Source organism: Chinchilla lanigera, unplaced genomic scaffold, assembly GCF_000276665.1.
Source record: "Chinchilla lanigera isolate Chin_1 unplaced genomic scaffold, ChiLan1.0 scaffold00066, whole genome shotgun sequence".
In the NCBI taxonomy this organism is placed as follows: Eukaryota; Metazoa; Chordata; class Mammalia; order Rodentia; family Chinchillidae; genus Chinchilla; species Chinchilla lanigera.
Genome location: NW_004955467.1, coordinates 558,133 through 581,106, shown reverse-complemented (window position 1 = coordinate 581,106; position 22,974 = coordinate 558,133). Strand labels below are relative to the sequence as shown.

At 57.7% G+C, this 22,974-nt stretch overlaps 1 protein-coding gene across 1 annotated transcript; it reads right to left on the bottom strand.

Annotated features, from left to right (window-relative positions):
- Positions 1 to 8: 8 nt before the first annotated feature.
- On the bottom strand, positions 9 to 21,696 carry Grap (GRB2-related adaptor protein). The gene is made up of 5 exons (XM_005399286.2): positions 21,475 to 21,696; positions 16,874 to 16,971; positions 12,274 to 12,396; positions 3,119 to 3,287; positions 9 to 1,329 (listed from the first exon to the last, which is right to left on the bottom strand). The coding sequence occupies exons 1-5, from the start codon at positions 21,550 to 21,552 to the stop codon at positions 1,144 to 1,146; spliced, it is 654 nt and encodes a 217-aa protein (XP_005399343.1). The 5' UTR covers positions 21,553 to 21,696; the 3' UTR covers positions 9 to 1,143.
- Positions 21,697 to 22,974: the final 1,278 nt, after the last annotated feature.

Here is a 22,974-nt window from a genome sequence, read left to right as displayed (position 1 = left end):
GGACATTGTTATATTGGTTCCATGGTTTTTATGTTGAATACACAGGCCCGTGGTAGAAGCAGTGGAATTTGCCAGGGCTCAGTACTCAAAGGGCCTTGGGCCAGCCCTGAACAGAGGGGGAGCCCCACACACCTACAACACAGGTCCTCCTAACGGGGCTGCAGGAGCTTCATGGGCTCCTCTTCCACCCTGCCGTCTCCTGGTGGGCCAGGGAGCTTTCTTGCACCGTGTTCAAGATCCCTCTGCCAGGTGCCTGGCATTCCAACCCTTCCCAAATCCCACTTTGTCCTCCTGCTCCCGAAGGCGTCCATTTGTTTCCATCTGGATGTCCCACCTTCACTCAAGGCGGGCCTCTACCTAGGCTGCCTGTCCCTTTTTTCCCACTGCTGGCCGACCAAAATCCAGCTCTAGCCCCAACACCCCACTGGCCTGTGGACTGCCCTGTCTGCCCACAAGTGGCCAGACCCTGGTCTGTGTAGAGCCAGGACGAAAGGAGAGCCCCAGCAGCTCGGTTTCCCCACGCGCGGGGCCCGGGTCTGCCTGCCATAGCTGTCCATGCCAGCAGCAAACAGTAACGGAGCCATCACCTTTGCACCACCGCCCCCTGCGTTCGGGTCTCACGGCCTCAGCCGCACCTCAAGTGTCTGTGGGGGTCAGAGGTCTGAGGCATGGGGAGCCCACAGGCATGGGGTTGCGGAGAAGCACAGGCCCTGGTAAGTCTAGGTCCTTGGAGGTGAACTCCCTCCCCAAAGGCCGAGGGCCTTTATGCAAGCTGTCTGCTCAGGCGCGCCCACCCAGGAACCCCACGATTCTCTGAGTTGAGCCGCAGTCCTCAGCGCTCCCCAGGATTAGGCCTTTGACGGCGGTGGGAGGGGCCTCCGGAGAGCCCGCCCCATGACATCACACCGCTGGGGCCAATGGGGAGCGGCCAGGCCGCAAGCTTGGCACCACCTGGCCGTGCCTACTAAATACCGCGCAGCTCTGGGCGATGGGGGCTGGTCAAAGTTTTTGCTAAGGGTCCCCGGGCCGTGCAGACCCAAAGTTCAGTCTCAGACTTTCCGCCGAGCTCGCTGTAACCCGGGCAGGACGTCCGCATCCTGGTCCGGACAGCAGTTCTTGCTCGCCCCGGCGGCTCTGCAGCGCTCACAGGTGCACCGGCTGCACGTAGCTCCGCGGGAAGAAGCCCACGCGCCCGCAGGAACGACCTCGCCACCAGTGCGGGTCCGGGCGCTCCAGGACCTCGATGATGTCCCCGCGGCGGAAGCTGAGCTGTGAAGGGTCCTGGGCCAAGAAGTCGAACTGGGCCTGAGCGAAGCAGGCACGGGGCGACTGCGAGGGGAGAAAGCAGTTAGTGGGGTGGCTTTGGAAGCCCCAGACCTGGAGGACCCTAGGAGGTCGACTCGGGTGGGGAGGAGTCCTGGGGAAGCATTGCACCCGACCAATTCCACACGGGTGACCACCCTGTCCCATGGGCTTTGCACTGCCCAGGGCCCTGCATTATTTCATTCTCATAGAGCATCTGGCTCCTGGCAGCCTGGCAGAGACAGGAGGGCTGCGGGGGACCCAGGTCCTAGTCCTTCGGTAGGACCCTGGTTGGTGTCTGGCTCTCCTGGTCTCATTTCCCCAGCTGTGCAGGAGCCAGGGTAGCTGGCTCAGGTATGGACCGCAGGAGAGGGCTGCATCCACTGTACAGGGTTGTGCAGCCAAGGGTTGTGCTTCCCGCTGTTGCCCACGGCCGGGGACATGGTTCCCACTTGGTGCTGCCCCAGGGTAGTCAGGCTGGGCTGCAGCCCCGTCTGTCTCCAAGCAGGGCCTCAGAGCGTCCCCCCTGTGTGGGGCTGGCTCCTCTCCCATGCGCAGTAGGTGTGCGGGGTTCTCTGTGGCACGTGTGCTCGGCGACAGGATGGTGGCACCCAGCGCTCTGGCCCTACCTGCCCCAGCAGGATCCCAGCTCTGAGCCTACAGAGTCCCATCCAGGATGGTGATAGAATCAGAAGAGACACTGTAATCAGCGGTTCTCTGCCCCGGAAGGAGGAGGCGTCGCAAGTCTCAGGAGACTGAGCCAGCTCTGCAGTCACTCCACTGCATGGGTGACCTTGGGCTCAGGCCAGAGCAAGGATGTGGGTGCAGGGCAGGCTCCGCTGGCCCCTCAGCTCCACCCTGGCTCCCTCCCACTCTCCAGGGGCAGGACTGCCCCAGGCAGTGGGCAGCAGGACAGAGGGCTGGGTGACAAGCCCTGCCAAGCAGAGTCCACCAACGGAGCCTGCTGAGGCCTTGTTTCATTTTCCTGGCGTTCACACCCCCAGACTCATCCTGTTAAGACACAGGGGAAACTGAGGCCCAACTAAGGGCTGAACTAGCCCTCAGGTCATACAAGACGTTTGGGGACATGACAGCCACTCCCAAGACCTTGACTATGGCCATGCTCCCCATCCTCCCTGCACAGCCCAACTTCACGTGTCCCAAGGTCTCACCCTCCCTTTCCAGGAAAAACAGCATGTCAGGGCTCATGACCCCACTGGCCAGTGTCATCGTCTTAGTGAGAGTGACAGCTGGTCCTTGGGGTCCCTTGATGACAGGGCTGGATGCTAGCAAGTTGCTGTTATTGTGAGGACAAGGGGTGCACAGACCCCCACATAGCCAGGACCGTGCCCACAGATGTGCACATCTCCCCACACCCTGGCTGAGCCAGCTTCTTGTTGCGGAGCAGAAACCAAGATGGAGCATTCTAGGCGTTCAGCCTTGAGGAAAGCATATCACTTGGAGCCTCAGTTTCCTCATCTGTATAGTGGGACTGCTCAGGATCCCAGAGCACAGAGACCAGAAGGGGTGTGGTACTCAGTAGGTATAGCACATGTCTATCTGTTCATTCATTCAACAGACATATATTGAGCTCCTGCTCTGTGCCACCCACTAGGAGCTGAGAACAAGTCAGAATGGTTCGCCCCAGCAGGATGGCTCCCACCTCCATCCTCCGGATCCTGGCCCATCCCTCTTGTCCCACTACACCCCTACTGGGATATGGCCTTGGGGCTTGGGCTGGGCCTACCTCTGATAGCAGCAGAGTAGGGCACACAGATACAGAGGTGGCAGAGGCTTGTGCCCCTCCCACACCTACCTGTAGCAGAGGTTCCTCATCACGCAGGAAGACCTGCCTCCGCTTGGCAATGGTGGTGGTGCGGTAGAAGTCGACCAGTTCATTCAGAGAGTTGAACTTCTCGTCCCACAGGAAGTACTTCCCTGAGGCCTCACGCAGAACCTTAAAATGCTGCACCTGGTCCCCATAGCTGGGAAAGAGGACCCATAGCTAGGAGAGGCGACCTCAGCCCAGCACCCCTGCCTGCTGCCCCACACTACCACCTGGATCCAGGCCTCTCTCATGGTGAGACCTGGAGTAGGGGTTGAGGTACAGGTGGGAGGATCTTACTGCCTTACTCCATGTAAGACCCAGGGAGTCCCCCACCCCAGATGTGGAGAGCCCTCTACAGTGGGCTCTGAGCCAGGCGACTATTTGTGGGTGACCTTAGGCAAGTTGCTTATCTTCTCTGAACCTCAGTTTAATGACAGCACTTCTTCTGGGGTTAAGTGAGCAGAAGATGCTGACGTTACCCTATTGGCAAAATTAAATTGCTACCTCTGAGCAAGTCATGATCAACAGCATCGCTTTCACACCTCTTCAACACAGTCTTAGCTCTGAATTTTCCTCCTTCCTCTCCCCTTCCCAATTCCTGCAATTCCTTGCAGAGATTCCTAGAATAATCCTGACTAGACTAAAGCCTGCTGGTGTGAGAGGAGGATCTGATGCTTTATGCCCTCTCTTTTTCCTTCAGGAACCTTATGTGGCTCCCCATTGCTCTCAGCATAAAATCATAACATCCAGACTCAAGATCTGGCTCCGATATATGTCTGTCTCATCTCCTTCACACCTTCTTGGACACTCATGGGCCCCTCTCATTCTCATCTCCCAGCATTTCCAGCCTCCCACCAAATGGTGTTGAGCCCCTCCCAGCCCAGCTGAGGAGACGCCTGCTCTCCCCAACAGGCTGGGCAGAGCCTGCCCTGGCAGGGACTGGGCAGAGGACCTGCCCTGAGCCTCCCACATCCTACACCAGACAGGCCACCCAGGGTTGGGACTGAAGTGGCACTGGCATGGACCAGGACAGTGGGCAGGTGCCACTGCTATGACTCCCTTCCCTGTGGCAGGCATGGCTGGGCCTGCCCAGGGCTGGGAAGAGAAGATCAGGTCCTGTGTGGAGGGGAAACTGAGGCCCCAGTGCAGCACCACCTGCCCAGAGCTCCCCAGCCAGAAGGCTGGGACTGGGGCCACATCTGTATTGTGCTCACACTTGCTCTAACATGCCCCCGATTGATGACTGTCGCATAACAATAGCAGTCATTATTCCAATTGCGATATTAATAATGTCCCAGATCTTATCTACGTCCAAATTCTCACTGTACGGTGACCCCAGGGCTGAGCCTGACGCCCAGGCCCACTTTCCTGCCCGCCCTGTGCGGACCTTCAGTGGCCTTCCCAGCTGGCCGGCCACCTCGCTGCACTGTGGTACCCCTGTCTCCAAAGCCAGAGCTCAGGTGCCCTGCTTGATGGGGGGTTGGCTGGGGCCCTGCAGGCGCCTGTCCTGCTGGCCTGGGCCCATTTGGCTGAGCTAGGACCTGCAAGGGGGCACAGACCAGCCCCAGGGCCCAACTAGGAAGGAGCCAGGTTAGAAGCTGTCCCATTCAGGTGGCTTGTGGGGCTCAGAGCCAGGGACCTTGGTAACTGGGGGCAGGGCCAGCACAGGTGGGGGCACCAGATGGCCACTTAAGGGAGATGGCTCTTGGCCTCCTGAGCCACAGTCTGAGTCTCATTTTGTTCATATGAAGGGTGAGAGCCAACCTCCAGGTTAGAGACTTAATAGTTAAAAATTTAAGCAAAGGCCAGGCAAGGGGGCACACTCCAGTTGTCCCAGGAATCAGGAGGCTGAGTCAAAAAGATCACCTTGAGTTTGAGGCCAGCCTGGATTACACAGCGAGTTCAAGGCCATAGCAAGACCCTGTATCATAAAAACAGAACAATAAAAAGCAAAGCAAAAAGCCCAGTATGGTGGTATACCCCTGTAATCCCAGCACTCTGGGAGGCTAAAGCAGAAGAATAGCAAGTGGCCTGGGTAACTTAGTGAGACCCCCATCTCAAAATAAAGAATTAAACAAGAGCTGGGGAATGTAGTTTTGCACAATGGACCTGGGTTCAACCCTCAGTATCAGAGAAAAAAAAAAAAAGGTAAACAATGCCTCCTCTTTTGGACGCAGAACATTTCTAAATCCAGTTCTCCAGCAGCACGGATTCCCGCAGACCTACAGTCTTCCCGATAAGAGGGTGGCATCCTGCCCCCTCCAGGTCTGCTGCTCCTCTGTCCCACACCTGCCACCTGTCAGCCCAGGGCTGGTCTGCTGCTTTGCTAAAGGTTTAGGATTAAAGCTCCAAGATGGCCAGGCGTGATGGCGCATGCCTGTAATCTCAGCACTCGGGAGGCTGAGGCAGGAGGATCATTGCAAGTTTGAGACCAGCCTGGGCTACAAAGTGAGCTCAAGGCCAGCCTGAAGTGCATAGCAAGACCCTATCTCAAAAAGACCAAAAAAAAAAAACAAAAGCTTCAAGATGAAGATATGTCCAGGGTAACCATGGGTGCCCCTGACCCGGCCTACACCAAGCAGTCTGAACCCACTCCTAAACTGTTATGCTTTAGATCAAGAATATCTCCCAAGAGCCTCATGTGCTCAGAGGCAGGGCTTTTGGAAAATGATTGAATTATGGGGGTGCTTTAGCTGACTTGCTGTTTGCAGGGGTGTGATCTAGAAGGGTGCATCTCTCTTCCTGGATCTTCCCTTCTCTCTTTGCTTCCTGACCCTCCTGCCGTGAACAGCCGCCCTCCCTCTGCCGAGGCCCTTCCACCATGCATCCTACCTTGGAGCCAGCCAACTCGGAACTAAAAGACGTGAGCCAAAATAAACCTCTGCTTCTTTAAACCGAGGGTGTCAGGTATCGTGTCCCAGCAGTGAGGAAAGTGACTAAGTCACAAACACACTGCCAGCCCTTTCCGGTGGGAAGCAATTCTCTTATTCTCATGCTTCAAGGCCCTGGTAAAAGGGACCCTCCTCTAGGAGCTGCCTCAGACTCGTTCCTCAGAATCAGTCACCGCCCTGGGACTCTCGGCCCTTCGCACAGCCTTCTGTAGCCTACCGCTCCCAATGACTTGCATGCTGGACCCCGGAAGGGCGATGAGGCAGAGCAGGCCCTGCGGGTCCTATCTAGTGGGGACTCAGGAATGGAGTGTCACCAGCCACACCTTTAGAAACCTGGCCCTGGCCGGACGTGGTGGTACATGCTTATAATCCCAGCACTTGGAGAAAAAAAAAAAATCCCAGCACCTGGGAGGCTGCCGCAGGAGGATCACCATGAGTTTGAGGCCAGTCTGAACTACACAGGGAGACTCTGTCTCAAAAAAAAGAAAAAGGAACCTCTTTCTGGAGGATCCTAACCCTGACACAGGTGCCCTGGTGGCAGGCCCAACCTTATGACTTGCCCAGCACTTGGAGTGGCTCACTCTAGTGGTCCTCCTGTGGAAACAAAGGCTCTAGACCAGGTAAGCAATGTCTCCAAGCCAGAGACAAACTTCCTTTCTAGCCAGGTGCAGTGGCGCATGCCTGTAATCCTAGCACTTGGGAGGCTGAGGCAGGAGGCTGAGGCAGCTCTGCAAGTTTGAGACCATCCTGGTCTATATCATTAGTTCAGGCTGCCTCTGAACTATCCAACAAGACCCTGTCTCAAAAAAACAAAAAAACCCTCCTCTGTGTGCCCTCCTTGAACACTGTTCCTGGTGACTGAGCAGCTTGTGCTGAGGACTGTGGGATATGTATGTGCCTGGGGTATAGAGGCAGGTGCGAGGGCTGGGGATTTAGCTCAGCGGCACAGCACCTGCCTGGCAAGCACAAGGTCGTGAGTTTGATTCCCGGTACCGGAAGAAAACAACAACAAAAAAAAGTAGAAGCAGGTGGGCAGGGGACAGAGACCCCACCTGTCTGACCTGCTGCAGCCGCCAGAGGTCACGTGATTCCAGAGGCAGCCTCTGAGCCCACAGCTCCTCTGTGCAGTGCCCACTCAGGGTTTTCCTGGACTTTGGCTGGGGTGTGCAGGGAAGCATTGCTCTAAGTAGTAGAGTGACAGCCACCAAAGGCCAGGCAGGAGAGAAGTCAGGAAGTGGGGACCTAATAGCTCTCATGTGGGGCACCCAGTGCAGAGGCAGGAAGCCTGGAGGAGCAGCTTGGGATACAGGTGGCCCTGGTCCTGTGGGTGTGGCAGGTTGGACTAAGATTTCAACCCCTGATAATCACCACTGAGCATTTTTGGTGTCTGGAGTTGTTACCCTGAACATAGGAGTTATCTGATCATATGGGGGCGGGGCAGGGAGTGGAGAACCAGAGATGAAATAGGGAAAGAGGCAAAAGGACTCAGTTATTCCAGAACTTTCTATCCTGGGAATCTGGAAATCTCAAATCTGAAACATGCCAGCCGCTAGCCTATGCAGGGCTCAGTCAACAACAGGTCTTGTCCTTCTATCCTGTCTACCCTTCCTCGGTGACAGCTAAGAAGGGGAGCCCAGATAGCAGAGCAGTTGCCCACAGCTGCTCAATGGCCTCCTGGGACTGCTGCAGCCCTCGTGGGGCAGCCTGGCCCCCAGCTCAGGCCAGGTGGGGCTGGCTCCTCTGACTCCCAGTGGCGGCATTTGGGCTCCTTCGCCTGAAACAACACATCTCTTCCCTTAGCCTGATCTCGATGGTTGGCATCCCTCAAGGGCTGGACGGAGCCCTGATGCATTTGAGAACCGGACACTGCCACGTGGGGCCTCCTGGGCCTCAGCCCCACCACCCCAGGCTCCAGGAAGCCTTGGGCTGCAGAGCAGCCGAGTCTGGGGCTTGGTGACCCTGATCCTGGAGGACTGGGTTGGATGAGCTCTAGGCCTGGAGTGGGGAGACTTCAGGGAGGCTGAGCCAAGTGGAAGTGGGGGCAGCCACTCTCGATCCCTGGGTGGGCAGAGGTCTGCCCCAGGCCTGGGTGTGAGCTCAGGGGTAGAGTTAGGCCTTCCCTGCGGGAGTGACCCTGAGCACGTCTCTTGCTGAGCAGTTGTGGCTACATTTGCTGCTGTGTGACCCCCACACCCACCTACTAAAGGGATAAGGGGATGACCTAGGTCCCCGGCTGACACAGAAGACTAAGGACCAAGTTCATTTTGAGAATGGGAAGAGAACCAAAAGATGGTGGGGTGGACATAAAAAGAATTAAGAAGTGTTACCATGTGTACCAACTTCCCGCAGAGAATGTAATCACTACGAACTACAAACAGTACTAATAAAAATTAAAATGAAGAAAATAACAATAAAAGAAATACATCCACACACACATGAAAAAGGACCATGTCTAGCCTGACACAGGAGCAGTCCGTCTTGCCCAGCGGGTTTTTCTGGCCTGGTGGCAACAGTAGCAGAAAGGTGACAGCAGCAGCCCAGAGAGCAAAAAAAGACGGGGTTGGGGGGGTTCCCTCTTCCCCGCCAGGGCCAGGAGCACAGGTGTGGTGCTAGCTGCCCTGCAGGGGGTCTCTGTCAAACTGACCTTGGGAGGGGCAGTGCACAGGAGGGAGCGCCCTGCGGGTCTTGGGTGGGCTCAGGGACAGTAGGTGGAGAGGCACAGCAGGTCTGCCAGGTACAGAGGGTCAGTGGGTGCCAGCTCTTCTATCCCCTGCTGTGTGACCTTGGGCAAGTTACTGGACCTCTCTGAGCTTCCGTTTTCTTTCCTACAAATTGAATTTCTGGGGATTGTACTAGTTTCCTTCCTTCTTGTCTGCCTTTTCCTGAACTGACACCCCCAGCCCTCCCTGCTTCATTTGCACAGGGCCTTGAGTGCTACCCAAGACCTTACAGAATTCCCTAATCATTTACTGTCTGTCACCCCAGCAGACACAGGCACCTAGAGGACAAGGGGCTTTGTCCTATTTTGTGGGTGGCTGACCCGCCAGTACCAAGGACAGGGCCTGGAGCAGCAGGTAGCCCGTGGCTTGATGGGCAAAAGCATGCACATCAATGCCAGGGCACCTCTGCCAGGGGGGGAAGCAAAACACCTCACTAGGGACAAACTGTCATTCATGGCAGAAGAGTCCCCATGGTCTGATAGCAGTGAGCAGAAGTCACACAGCCCAGGCCCTGCACACCAGCCTTGGCCCCTGGCCTGCTGGCAGCCAGTACAGACTTGCTTCTTGCAGGGGGAGTGGGGCAGCCCTTTGTAAACTCATAAAGGGCAGCTGGCTGTAGCCACTGTCACTCTGGGAGGCCACACGAGGCCTATAAACCCCCTCTGACAGCTTTATGGGGCTTGGCATGAGCAGACAGGAGGTGCCACGCGTCGTGGGGCCAGGGTTCCCTGGGCCAAGCCAGCAAGGGCAGAGGAGCCCCCAAACCCAATGTAAGGGTGTTACGTTCCTGCATGGCCTGCAGGTGCCCAACTTTACAGTTCCTCAGGTCACTGTCTCCAGGTCTTAGATGTCATACAGTCAAGAAGGGCTGAAGACTGCCTGAGACCACCCAGTGGGTCCTGAGCAAAGCCAGGACTGGACTCTTCTCTGCGAGGCCTGGGTCTGTGGGCAGAAGCAGGGAGCAGCCTCAGGACTAAGAGGGGCTCCCCACCCCTCCTTGGCACGTTGTGCGGCAACCCCTACACCTGATGTTTATTGAGCACTTACTGTATACTAATCACCATCTAATCTTTTTACATGAGTGTCCACTTTACAGATGAGGAAACTGAGGCTCAGAGGGTAACTGCCCAGGTCATACAGCCAGCAGGGACCAGAGCTGAGATCGTGCCTGAAATCCCACACTCCCAATCATATCCTCCACTCACCCTGCCTGGCAGCCACCCAAGGACCATGGGAAGGCCCTGTGAAGGGAAGGACCAGGAGTGGGAGGTGCACCTGGCTGGGCCTGGCAGAGCAAGGGCCGGCACTGCCACCTGGTGCTCCTGTGCACAAATCACTGCCAACAAGCCCAGCAGCTCCTCCAGGTCTGACCTTGGGGCATCTGGCCAGGTCTGACCTTGGGGAAGGACCGGGGGGAGGGGGGGTGAGTGCCAGGATTTCTCTAAGCTGGGCGCTCAGGTCCCTTCCCAGTCACATGGCTCCCCCACCCGACAACCACTCGCTGGCACTGCCCACTGGCCCTTCTGGACAGACTTATCCACACATACCCCTCACTCTGGGCCTTTGCACGTGCAGTTCCTGTGCCTAGTATGTCTAACTCTCTCCTGTGTACCAGACTCCCATTCACGTGTCAGAGCCCAGCTCAGCTGTCAGCTCCTCGTGGGTGCCTGCACTGTGCAGGATGTGTCCCCACGGTCCCTGAATTACGCATCTCTTCAACTTGGAGGCTTTCTGGGGCCGGCTTGTGAATTTCCCATCACACTCCTTGGGTTTGACTCCTCTCCTGTCCTGCGCTGTGGTTCACATACAGCTGGTGCTTAATAAACGCTTTTAAAACAACAACAACAACAAATGCGTGTTGAACGGCCTCCCCAGGCGCTCAGGTCTGATCCCCGGCCACTTACCCGGGGCTGCCGGGAGGGGGCAGCACCAGGGCCGCACGAGGAGCTCCCCGAGAGTCAGAGGGTGGGGCGGCTCCGGACGGGCCGCACGGGATGACCCCGGGGCTCGCGCGAAGCCGGCCCAGCCCGCCTGGCGGGCGCCGCTCCCAGGAGATGACCGGGCCTGGACAGCCGGCCCTCGGAAACGGCCGCTTCCTGCCTCTGCGGCCGCGGAACGACGACCCTGCCCGCCTCTCCGCGCCCGTGGTCAGGAGGGGAAGTGGAGGCGCGGGTCCCTGGGAGCGCGGAGCGGCGGACGGGGCCGGGGGCGGGGCTGGGCCGGGACCCCGCCGCGCTCCCGTGAGCTGCCGCCCGGCCCGTCCTCCGACCCTGCGGCACCGCGCCCGCGGCTCCACCTCCTTCCCGCCCCGACGGGGTCAGCGCCCCGGCCCGCACCGGTGCACAGCGCCCCGACTGGTGTCGCCGCCCCGACCTGGCCACCGCGCCCCCTCCGCTCGCCGCCGAGGCCCAGACGTCACCTCCTATGTGGCCCCCTGCTGGCCTTCCTGCGGGCAGCCTGCCCTTCGCACCCTGCGCACGGCAGCCCGAGGAGATTGCTTTGCACAATGGAACTTGACCGAACCTCGAACCTCGAACCTCGCTCTCTGCTCGGGAACCTTGGGCTCCCTTTCGCTCCGTGAGAAAACAGCCTCTGCTGCAGGCCCTTTCCTCTTGAGTGACTCCCGGCCCCCGCTCTTGCTCTCTGTACTCCGACGACCCAGCCTCTGGGCTCCTACACACCCCAGGGCCTTTGCACTCACTGACCCCTCTGTCCAGAAGGCCCCCAGTTCCTTCTCTTCCTTACTGCCACCCTCACCCCAGCCCTGGGCAGCCGCTGCTCCCAAGGTCCACTCTTTGCTCAGGTGCTGCGGCCTGCGTGGAGCAGAGTGACGTCTTCTCACCCTGGCTCACTCTGGGCTTGTTTGCGCTCTGCCCCTCAGGAAAACTGCAGCCTGTCAGGGCAGCACCTCTGTCCTCTCCCATGCCTGTCCCAGGCTCCCAGAGCTCAGCGCGAAGTCCCTGGAGCCTACATTCCGGCCCTGCTCTTGGGAGCCCTGGGAGTAGGAAGCACCTGGACCGGCCAGGGTCCTGACCCTGTCACCTCCAACCAACAAGAACCTGTCACAGTGCCAGGCACTGTTCTAAGCAGGGTAGTACTTCTCCCCACCCATGCCTTAAGTACTGTATATGGACACACCCATTCCTATGGCAGCCTACTTTACACGTGAGGAAACAGGCTCAGAGGAGGTGAGTGACATATCCAACGGCATGGCAGCACTGCAATGAGAACCCCAGGCCGCCTGGCCGCAGCCTGTCCTGCAGGGATCTCAGCACAGAGTGGGACCTGTCTAGAGCCTGCCTGGGCACCTGCCCCAGCCCCTGCGTCTCCCTTGCCCGGCCTCCCACCGCCTCACCCCCCTTTCCCTCCTGACAGGGATGCTTCCAGGGCTCTTTACTGCTCACCCGATGATCTGCATCTCACAGCCTAGCACTGTGTCTCTCCGCACACCCGCTGTTCCCACTGCCTCAGGGTGTCCCCAGCTTCCAGGCCCTGCCTGGCCCCATCTGCACCTCCCCAGGGGCAAGCTCACTTCACAGAGACGGAGAACTCGCCTGGTGAGCTCTCGCTTTCCCGGATCAGGAAGGCACCCAGGTGGTTCCGCTTCATCAGGATCTCTTCAGCCAGCTGCCGGGAAATCCTGCCCGAGTACCATCTGTGGAGAGAGGGGCACTAAGACACTGGGGTCAGGCTCCCACGCTCACCCAAAGGCAGGGCCTCAACCCCTCTGGTCCTTGACGTAGATCAAAGATGTAGGAACCCGTTTTACATGTGGGCAAACTGAGGCGCAGTGTGATGAGGTGAGGCAAGCAGGAGCTGAGACACAGCTCAGTGTTTGCTCCAGGGCCTTTCCTATTGCACCAGGCAAACACACATGCTGAGGAAAATCAGGCTCCAACTGAGCCACAAGCCAGCCGACCTCAGTCTAACTTTCCCATTTTAGATGGCAGGTTCTTCTTGTTTGTTACTTGCTTTTTGAGACAGGGTCTTGCTGTACAGTCCAGGTCAAACTTAAACTTTCACTCTTCCTGTCCCAGCCTCCTAAGTGCTAAAGTTACAGTTCACAGTCCTGCACCAGCTTGCCTAGCTTACATGATAGATTTTGTTTTTGTTTGTTTGTTTGTTTGTTTGTTTTTTGAGACAGGGCCTCACGGTTTATTTTAGGCTGGCCTTGAACTATGTAGCCCCAAGCTGGCCTCCAACTCACAGTGATCCTCCTGCCTCACCTTCCTGAGGGCTGGGATTACAGACATGAGTCACCACACCCAGCCTACAGTAGAGTCTTCAAAATCAAAAAACATAAAACAGGGCTAGGAGTGCAGCTCAGTGGAAAGCATTTGCCTACAGTGCTTGAAGTCCTGGGTTCAATCCCCAGTACTGCAAATAACTAAATGACATGCAACAATAGCAGCCATGATCTGGTGAGGAAAGGGCTCTCTTGCACCATCCACAGCTGTGCAGACTCAGGCCACTTGGAGATCTCCAGGGAAGGTTGGACCCCACATGTCTGCCTGGCCCTGGCCTCTGGGGCATTCATCCACCCATAGAAAAACTGTTTGCCCTCCACCCCCGATGCTCAGTGGATGGGACTGATTGATTGACTGATTGATTGATTGATTTTTGGTCTTTTTGAGACAGGGTCTCGGTATGCAGTTCAGGCTGGCCTTGAGCTCACTTTATAGCCCAGGCTGGTCTCGAACTCGAAACAATCCTCCTGCCTCAGCCTCCCGAGTGCAGTGGATGGGATTTAGAGGTAGGGCCTTTGGGAGGTGAGCTTCTAGAAACCCTCACAAATGAGACCAGAGCCGGCCATGGCTTACATGTGTCCCCCAAAAGTTTGTGTGTTGGCAACACGTGATTCCCCAAGGCAGCAGTGTGGGAAATGGAACCTTCAGGAGGTGATGGGTCATGAAGGATCTGTCCTCACGAGTGGGTCGATTCCTTTTGGGTTAGTGGGTTAAGAGTTACAGAGCAAGCAGCTCTGTGGGAGACACAAGCACGCTGGCTCGCCTGCTGGCCTCCCTTAGCACACACCAAGCCACTGCTGGTGCCACACTCATGTGTCCAGCCTGAGCCAAATAAACCTCTGTTCTTTATCCACTGTCCAGGTTCGGGTGTTTTGTTACAGCAGCAGAACATGAGCTAAGACCGTGCTCTTATAGACAAGGCCTCAGAGAACTCTTGCCCCTTCAGCACATGAGGGCACAGCTAAAAGATGGCCATGTGTGAAGCAGGTGGCCCTCACCGAGCAGGGTGCCTGCCTGTGCCTTGGCCTTGGCCACCCAGCCTCCAGAACTGTGCACAGTAAATACGAGCTGCCTCCCAACCTCTCAGCCTGTGGTCTTCTCTCACAGCAGCCAGCATGGACAGACACCCGCCACTGGGGCACTGGGGACTTCCTGGCTCCAGAGCCTTTACCCAGCTTTGGCTTTGATGCCTGTGTTGACCCACAGCAGCTAGAAGAGTCTTAGTGAGATTCTGACAGGCCAAGGGCAGGATCCAGGGCCTCTGTCCCCTCTTCTGTTTCCCTCCCGACCTCCAGCAAATGCTTCCTGCAGCCTGGGGCGCGGCCTCTCCTATTGTCGGTGCCAGCAACTGCCTCCACAGGGAGAGGCAGACGTGCTGGGTCAAAGCCCTGCCCCCGTACCCAACAGCTACCTGAGGAGGCTGCTGCACAAACTCGGTGCCAGGCTTTGGTCTGCGTGTGGGGCAGGCTGAGGGGGCGGGGAGACGCCCCAGCTCCCCACAGAGCCAGAGAGCCTCTTAAGTGCAGGTCCTGCCCGCCCCATAGAGCCCCTGCTGCCCCTGCAGCAGTGGTCTCCCCAGAGCCCCTCCTGTCCGCTCTTCCCTGTCTACAGCCTCGCTGCTCCCCGTGCCTCAGGGACTAATTCCGGGGGGCCCAAACCCCCAGACTTGAGCTTCCAGGTCACTGTCCCCCCCACATCATGGTGGTGTCCCCTGCAAGGCGAGTCTGGGAAGGTGGTCACTGGGGGGCGCTCTGCCAGGGCTCCGTGGAGCTAGGGACACCAGAGAACCGCGTCTGCGCCCCCTCAACCTGGGCGAGCCCGGCCAGAGGCTCAGACTGCAGCCTGCCCAGCACAGTAAAAGCTAGAGGTCCCGGGTCCAGAGGGAGAGGGAGCTGCCGCAGGCTCCGCCCCACTGCTGCGGGCCCTGGATGGGAGTTTCCCAAGGGGCCCGGGCCTGTGAAGAAGCCACAAAACCCCAGAGGAGACGGCAATGTGTGGGCGGCAGAGGGTGTCGCCCCGCCCGGTTCAGAGGAGCGCCCTCTGCGCAGTCCTGCCCCTCCTCCCTGGAGGCTGTGGGCGGGGTAACGCACTCCTCCCCTCGGGAGCCCCTTCCCTGCACCCCGTCCCAACTCCATCATCCTCTTGGAGCGCCCCTCACTGATGTGGAAACTGAACCGCAGAGGGAGAACGCTCCCGAGCAGTTGCATGCAAATATTTGCTGCTGCTGCGGCTGCTGCTGCTGCTGCTGCTGCGGCTGCTGTGATGAGCGGTTCAAACTCCTCCTCGCCCACATCCCCCCCTATCAACTTCAACTCCCAGGCCAGCGGGCCACGCTCTTCCTTTAGATAAGCCCTCCCTGCGCCCGCCGCCCTGGCCACTCAGCTGGATCAGGGGCCTCCTCCCTCTGGGGCCAGCTCGGGGTCGTTGTCTTACATCTCTCAGGGGTTCTGGGGACCAGCAGGGGTGACCTGAGTGCTCAAGGAGGGAGTGAGCCTGGTACCAGCCCCTCCCCGACCCCACCCCCACACCCTGGGGCTCAGTCAGGTGTAGAGCTGGAGTTCCCCGAGGCTATGTGGGCACAATGCAGGTGCTGAGGTTACGAACCTGGGGCTAGCACCTGGGCAAGGCCCCATGCAATGGGCAGGCCCAGAGGCTGCAACCCTGCCTGGCTCCCAAGGACCCTTCAGGGTGCCTGACTCCAGATGGCCCAGCAAGTGGAGACACTGCTCTGCGCTTCTCTGAAGCCGGGCCTGGCAGGCTTCCCACCCGCAAGGCCAGCTCCTCCACTGAAGGCTCCTCCACTGAAGGCTCCCATGGCCCAGTCCATGGTCCTTACCCCCCTACTCCCCACCTCCGCTTCCAGATGTGCCCTGGGCTCAGCACAGCCTGAGGTCCTGGGCCTGCCTCGTGCCAGTACTGGATTCTCCCCTCCTTGCTTGCCATGATTCGCCCTTCCCCTGCCCAGACTGGAGGCTGGGATCCTGAGGGGACGGCTGGAAACGCTGAAGCCCAGCAGAGTGGCAGAGGAAGCTGGAGGTCCTGGCAGGTTCAAAAATAATTCAAAGAAAGATAAAGAGGAAATACCCTCTGGGCCTCACCGAAGGCCTGCACCTCCTTTCCTTCCACCCCACAGCCACACAGCGTCACAGCTCCCACTCTGCCTTCCAGCCTGCCTGGCACTATACCTGCCTGCACATCTGACTGAGTGCCTGCCTCCCCTTAACACTCCGTGGCTGCCCAGTATGCTGAGCTGGGCACTTCGAGCCCCATGTCTGTCCCACAGCCTCAGCTTCTCCCTCACCGCCCTCCCTTGGCTCATCCTGGCCCTCTCCTAGGAACACGTGGAGATACCTTTTTCTACATAGCCAACTCTTATACACCCTCAAAGCCCTCGCTTCTGAGGAGCTACCTTTTCTGAGAAGCCTCCTCTGGTTATTCACCTCAGGGCTGACCCTCTTCCCACGTAGCATTTTCTCTATATCCTGTACCTGTCATAGAACAGGACTGTTTTGACTCCTCTGTGTCCCCATATCACCCTTGCTGGGCCCCTGAGCCATGGCCAGCCTTTGGCAGATGACCAGGCAGTGGCTCAGCTGTCATTGGAAGCATGTCCAGTTAGTTTCATTGATTTCTTAGGCACCCAGGCCTGCGCTGGGCTGCCACTGTCCTGCTCTTCCGAGGGCCATGGTGGTGAATGCCCTGCTAAGAACCTCACTTGGACTTCCCAGGACCAGCGGGTCCTAGGCCCCAGGACACTGGAACCCTAGACTCGGCTCCCACACCACCTTGATAGACTCTGTTTGGCAATGTCTAGCGCCCAGGGAGCTCATGCCTGACTCATCCTGACCCAGCCAGTGGGGACACAGCCTCCAGGTTGGTACTCACGGGTGGGGCTTGACACGGATGTAGTTCTTGGGGACAAAGCCCTCAGCTCCTCGGAGCTCAGCCTTGTACCAGTTCTGGTCGTCCTCCATGTTCAGGATCTGTGGGTCACCAAAAGGGAACACCTGTTACCTGCTGAGACTCTGCCACTGGCCAGGCCCAGGTGGGTTTCTCCCACACCAATGCCTGAGCCCATTCACAGAAGAGGGCCTGGGCCCGGGTGGGGATCTGCCAAGGGTCACGTGGCCCAAGTGAGAGCTGCTGTCTGATTCCACAGTCCTGCCTGCTCCTGGCCCAAGAACACCCATCAAGAGGGCCACAGCCTCCTAGGATGGGACAGCTAGGGACTCAGAGGAGGTTTTGGGTTGAGGAACTGGGGCAGCTGAGTCTGGGAGGTCTCGGGTGCAGAGCTGGGGCCCCTCAGTGCCTGAACTGTGCTGGAGCATGAGGGGTCCGACAGTACCTGCCTGCCGTGCGCTGAGCCTTGAGGTGAAGATCAGAGTCCCCAGAAGGTGCGGGACCCCAGCCTGAGCTCTGTGACCAGTATCATACAAGGCGACTCACATTTAAAACACCCTTATGGGTCTGAGCCCAGGAGTGACGATGGTAGGAGGGTCTGGTACCGGGAAAGGAACAGGGCCCGTGGCTGGTTTTCAGGGCTAGCTGGGCCTGCTCACGCTGCTCAGGCACATCGTCCCAGTCGGCAAGGCTCCATCGCCCCACAGGTAGGCTGAGTAGCAGGCTGGGCCCCTTCCTCCACTTCCTGGACACACCTTCTGTGTGTCACCCCAATTCTCGTGGACCCTTGCAAGGTCAACATCATGCTACTTTTTCAGATGAGCTCAGAGGGGGGAAGTATCACAGCCAAGGCCACACAGCGGGGGTGATGCAGAGCCCCAGGCCTCAGATGTGGGCTGTTTGGCTCTGTGGTCTAGGAGTGCGCTGACCTACTGTTTTCACCCTGCTCCACCACCTTTGCCTGTCAGTCCTGGAGCAGGGCTGCACATGGGCTCGCTCCTGGGGGAGATTTATTAGTAGAAAACACTGGGCGCAGAGAAGAGAGGGCCCCAGGCAGTCCCACATGGAGCATGAGCTCGGCCAGGGACGGGCCCCCTCGGGGGAGGCCTGGGTCTCCCAGAGTAGAACCCCACTCTGTCCGCCAGGCCAGGTCGAGCCCTTCCTTCCTGTCCTTGAGTTCAAGCAAGGTCAACAGCGCCAGAGACAGACGGAAGCAGGTGGCCAACTCAGAAAAACTTTCACTCAAAATGAAGCAGAACAATTCACCCAACCGAATGAGGAAATCAGGGCCTGAGGGCTGCCTTCTACAGCCACGGTTCCCCTGGACCACTCGGTCTGCTCCTGACTCTGCGTCCTGGGACTCAGTTTCTTCAGCCACTCAGTGGGTACATTTACGGCCAACACTGACCGTGGCAGTGTCCTGTGGGCTGCATCCTCCCACGTGGGCCTGGGACTGTGACACACCTGCTCTGATCCCTGGTTTTGTTGTCAGACCTCCTGGTTTTCTACTGGGAAGACCCAGAAATGTTCTCATGGTCACGTTAGCTGAATCTTACTATTGACATTGCCTAAAATCCCCAAATACTCAGAGACCGGCTTCCTGGCCTGTCCAGGCCTCCCACTCTGGGTGTTGTGCTTCTCCCTGTCCCTGCCTGACGCAGCTAGTAACTGCCTCCTGTATGCCAGGCCTGCGTAAGCCCTGGGGACACAGCAGGGAACATGGAGCTTACATCCCAGTGGCAGAGACAGACATAAACAAGGAAAGAAACAAGTAAACAAGAGAGTTTATGTTGGAGTCGTCATCCTGAAAAGAACGCCAGGGTGACGCATGTGGGGTGTGTGGGAGGGGCCGAGGGACTGTCAGTGGAGGGCAGAGGAAGGCATCAAGAAAGGCCTCTCCACGGCCGCCCATGTGGAGAGGACAAGGCAAACCCTCAGCAGCTTCTCCGTCCCCTAATCCTCCCCGCAGCACTGTCGGCACCCAGCAAGCTCTGGGTTTTATTTCTGTGTCTAACTCGTGCTTTCTGTCTGCCACCAGCTATCAGCTGTGTGGCAGGGGCAGCTACTTCTGTTTTCCTCCCTAATACTTGGCTGGTGCCTCTAGAACAGGGTCTGGACCTGCCAGGTATGCCCTGAGTCTTGATGGTGCGGGAAAACATCCGTTTCCATTACATTTGATTCCCAGGAAAGGGTTCCAGAGCCACAGGGCAGTTTTATTTTGTTTTGTTTTTGAGATGAGAACCTCACTATGCTGCCCAGGCTAGGTCTAAACCCCTAGGCTAAAGTGATCCTCCTGTCTCAGCCTCCTAAGGAGCTGAGACTATAACCCCACATCATTTTCCCTAGCCAATATTTTTAAAGATCTCTATATATTTCTCAGATGCCCCTCCAATGATAATATAAATCTACCAGTGCACCACCCACAAAATGCGTATTTTCCCACACCCTCAAAAACCTTGAAGACGCTTGATATGTAAGAGCTCTTTACATACCAAAGATGTTAATATTCGTGACTTCTGTCGCGATTTTTTCTCTGTCTACACTACCTTCACTTCTCCCTGGGGGGCAGCAGCCAGCCCGGACTCCTGGCCACCTTCCCTGCCTCAGTCTTGCCGTCTCCATACACTCACTACTGTCTGGCCACAGATATTCTTTCGACTCTTCAAGCACATCACGATGGTCCTACCTCAGGGCTTTTGCACCAGCTGTTTTCCAGCCTGGCACTGTCCTCCCCATCTTCACATGGTCGGTTCCTGGTCATCCTGCGGCTGTAGCTCAGGGGTCACTTCTGTTGAAAAGCCGCCCTGACTGCCCACCTAAAGCGGCCTCCTCACGCCTGTCCTGGGTGTGCTGCGTCTCATGTGGGTGCTAAACACAGCCTGGCAGCAGCCAGTATTTCAGGGCTGCTCCAGTGAAGAAGGCAGCTCCTAGCGCACCCCATCACCTTGGTCCCTAAGAGAACATGTGCACGAGTCCCTGCGGTCCCCCTGCCCTCTTCCTGCCATGCTGCCTGCGTCTCATGGAGCCCTAGTGTGCACAGGCTCTGCTGTGTGCCCGGCTGCCCACAGGGCCCTGCCTTCAGGTGCTTAGGGCAGGAGAGTCTCAAGCTCACTCTTTCCTGAGCAGCCAGCACCTTGGTGAGATGCACCCCCACTGCTCTACTCTAGTAAAGAGTAAACTTGACTCATCTTGGGTGCAGTGGGAGGCTCTGGAGTCTAGGAGGGCGGAGGGGAAGTCACAGTTAACAACTGCCTCAGGGGTCCTGCTGCCTGCCCCGTCCACTGCTGGCTGGTCCCTCCAGTCCTGGGTCAGTCCCAGCCTACCCGCTGCAGTCTCCTCCCTGTCCCACTCCCCCCACTGCTCCCAAGCCTGGGTCTGGAAGCGCCCCCTGCTCTCAGGAGAGGAGTTGAGGTCTCAGAGTTTCAGGACTGGGTGCTCACCCTCTGAACTCAGCCTGCGCCAGAGCCAGGCGCCACATGTGCAGGGACCTGCAGCCAGCTCAGGAGGGCGGGGGCCGGCCCCGGGATGAAGAGGGGATTTCGCCGATGCTGACTCTCACCCCGGGGCTGCCTTTGCAGTCTCAGGCACACTGCACACAGGCTCCAGGTCAAAGAGACTGAGGTTCCAGGCTGGTGCCACACCACCCGGGACGAGCTGCATCCCTGTTACATCTCCCGGCCAAAGGCAGTGATGGTGCTGGTCCCCTGCGGCCCTTTGGCTAAAGTAGATACCTGGTATACTGCAGAGTTAGAGGCCCAGCTCCGCAGGTGGCAACAAAGGGGAGGCTCCTGTCCCTTTGTGTGCTTCAAGCTTGGGGACAAGAGCAGAGCCTGGGCTAGAGAAGGGACGTCTAGTCTAATACCCACTGCTCCTGTGGGAAGAGTGCAGCCCAAGGAAGGGCAGTGGTTTGCTCAGGGTGCGAGAGTGACTGCCCCAGTGCCCAACTTTTGGCATGGCCTCTCCTGAGTCCTGAACGTACCCCTGGACTAAGCTGCTGTATGCAAACTTGCACACTGAGGGCTCCGTAAGGCACAGGGAGCATGGGAGGGAAGAGGGCAGGGAAACGCCCAGAAGATCCCACCGACCCATGGCCAGGCTGTGCTGACAGGACATCACAAAGGCCCAGACAAGGCAAAATGAGTTGTGTGTGACTGTTTCCACTTTTCTCCACACTGCTGGGAAGCTCACCTCGGTCCTACAATCACACCGTTCTAACTCGCTTAGGTTAGGTGGGTACCTAAGTCTTTCCTGAGACCTCCTCTCGTGCCACACATGCAGTCTCGTTCTCCCAACCCCCGCTTTCTCCTAAAAGCTCTTTTCAAAATACTTTTCTAGAAACCCAGGAGGTTGATCCAGCCTCTACTGACTGCTGCAGTGGTGTCTCCTTCAACTCTTACAACCCTCAAGGAGGGCTCACTAGCTCTCTGCCCATTTCCCAGATGAGGGAAATGAGGCTCGGGGAGACTGGCTGGCACATTTACAATCACACAATCAGTGACCGCAGACACCGAGCCCCGCAGGGAGTATCCTCGCCCAGCTCTTAACCCACCCCACGTGGGCCGCTCAGTCTGGCCCGTCCCCTGTACCTTGAGCGTGTCGCCCTTGTTGAAGGCTAGCTCGTCACTCTCTGTGGCCTGGAAGCTGTACAGTGCCACGGACTCCATCCTGCTATCCCCAGTGCTGTCCCTGAGCTCCAGCAGCTGGGCTCAGCACAGGCCCTGGGCTGGCGGCTTCCTGCTTCCTTTGCAGGCAGCACCGGCTTCCTTTGTTTTGAGTGTGTTTGTTCTTTTGAAGCTGAGACTGAAACTACCCTTGATGGGAGAGAAACAGGAAGCAGAGCCCTGTCACAGAGCAGGGAGGGCTTGCAGGCTGCCTGCCCCAGCCCCAGACCCCATCAGCCGGTGCAGCCCCAGGGACTCTCCCTGTAGCGGAAATGGGCCCCCTCGTCCCCATGTTACAGATAATGAAACTGAGGCAAAATGCTGCAAAGCCATCTTGCTGGCCCAGGCACTGCATCTGTGCCCTCTTTTATTTTCTTTTCTTGAAACAGGGTCCCTTATGCAGTACAGGCTGGCTTTGGACTCAGGCAATCCTCCTGCCTCAGCCTCCTGAGTGCTGGAAATACACGTGTGTGCCACCATGCCCGGCTAACCTCCACATTTTCTAAGTCCTGATGCCTCTGGAGATTCCCCGTGCCAGCTACATCAGTCCAAGCTCACGAGAGGCGTTGCAGGTGCACAGTGCCCACACCCACCCTTTCTTACTGCCTTCACTGCAGGCAGACTGCTGGACCGAGAGTGTTGGGGGGCCGCTCTTCCACTCCACTCTCTAGGCTTTTGTGCCTGCTTCTTCCCGCTGGGCACTCTTCTCCTCCTCCTGGGAGACTCTTACTCCTCTATCAAAACCCACCTCAGAAATGTCCTCTTGTGCTTCAGATGCTGGGCACCACCTGGGCTGTGTAACCCTAAGGCTAAGAAGAACGCACATGCACACTAGCATTTCCTTCGTGGGTTTGTGCTGGTGTGGGTGTCAGCCCTGCATTACTTTGTGAACATTGCAGGGTGGAGTGCGAGTAGATAAACGTAAGGATGCTGTTTGGACCCAGGACTCTCCCCAGGGTAGAAAGGGGACACCAGCAAGGAAGGACAGAGGCAGCATCCTGCCATGGGGGATGGGAACTAGACGGGTCTGTGTGAGCCAGACATTTTTTCTGCAGAGATGTTTGTCTTCCTTTATGTATGTCAACATGGACTCACGGTTTCATGCTTTCATCGGTGGATTACAATCCATCACTATGCGTATTTATTTTGATGCTCACATTGCCCCTGGGGTGGCCAGCAGATCCCCTTCACATTGGCTCCTTGGCCCCACTGCTGTTGGGCACGTCCTAACTTCCCAGCAAGTGGGATGTTCCAGGCTTGTCTTGAGCGTTTCCTGCCCAGCCTGAACTCAGCTGTCTCTCCGATGAAATGGAAGACCAGTTTGTAGCGGAGGAATGGGACTGAAAAAGCCAGACCAGTCTGGCTGTGGGTGTGTTTGTTACTGTTAAGGCATCATTGGGTCTCCCCCCTGCAGATAGGGTTGGG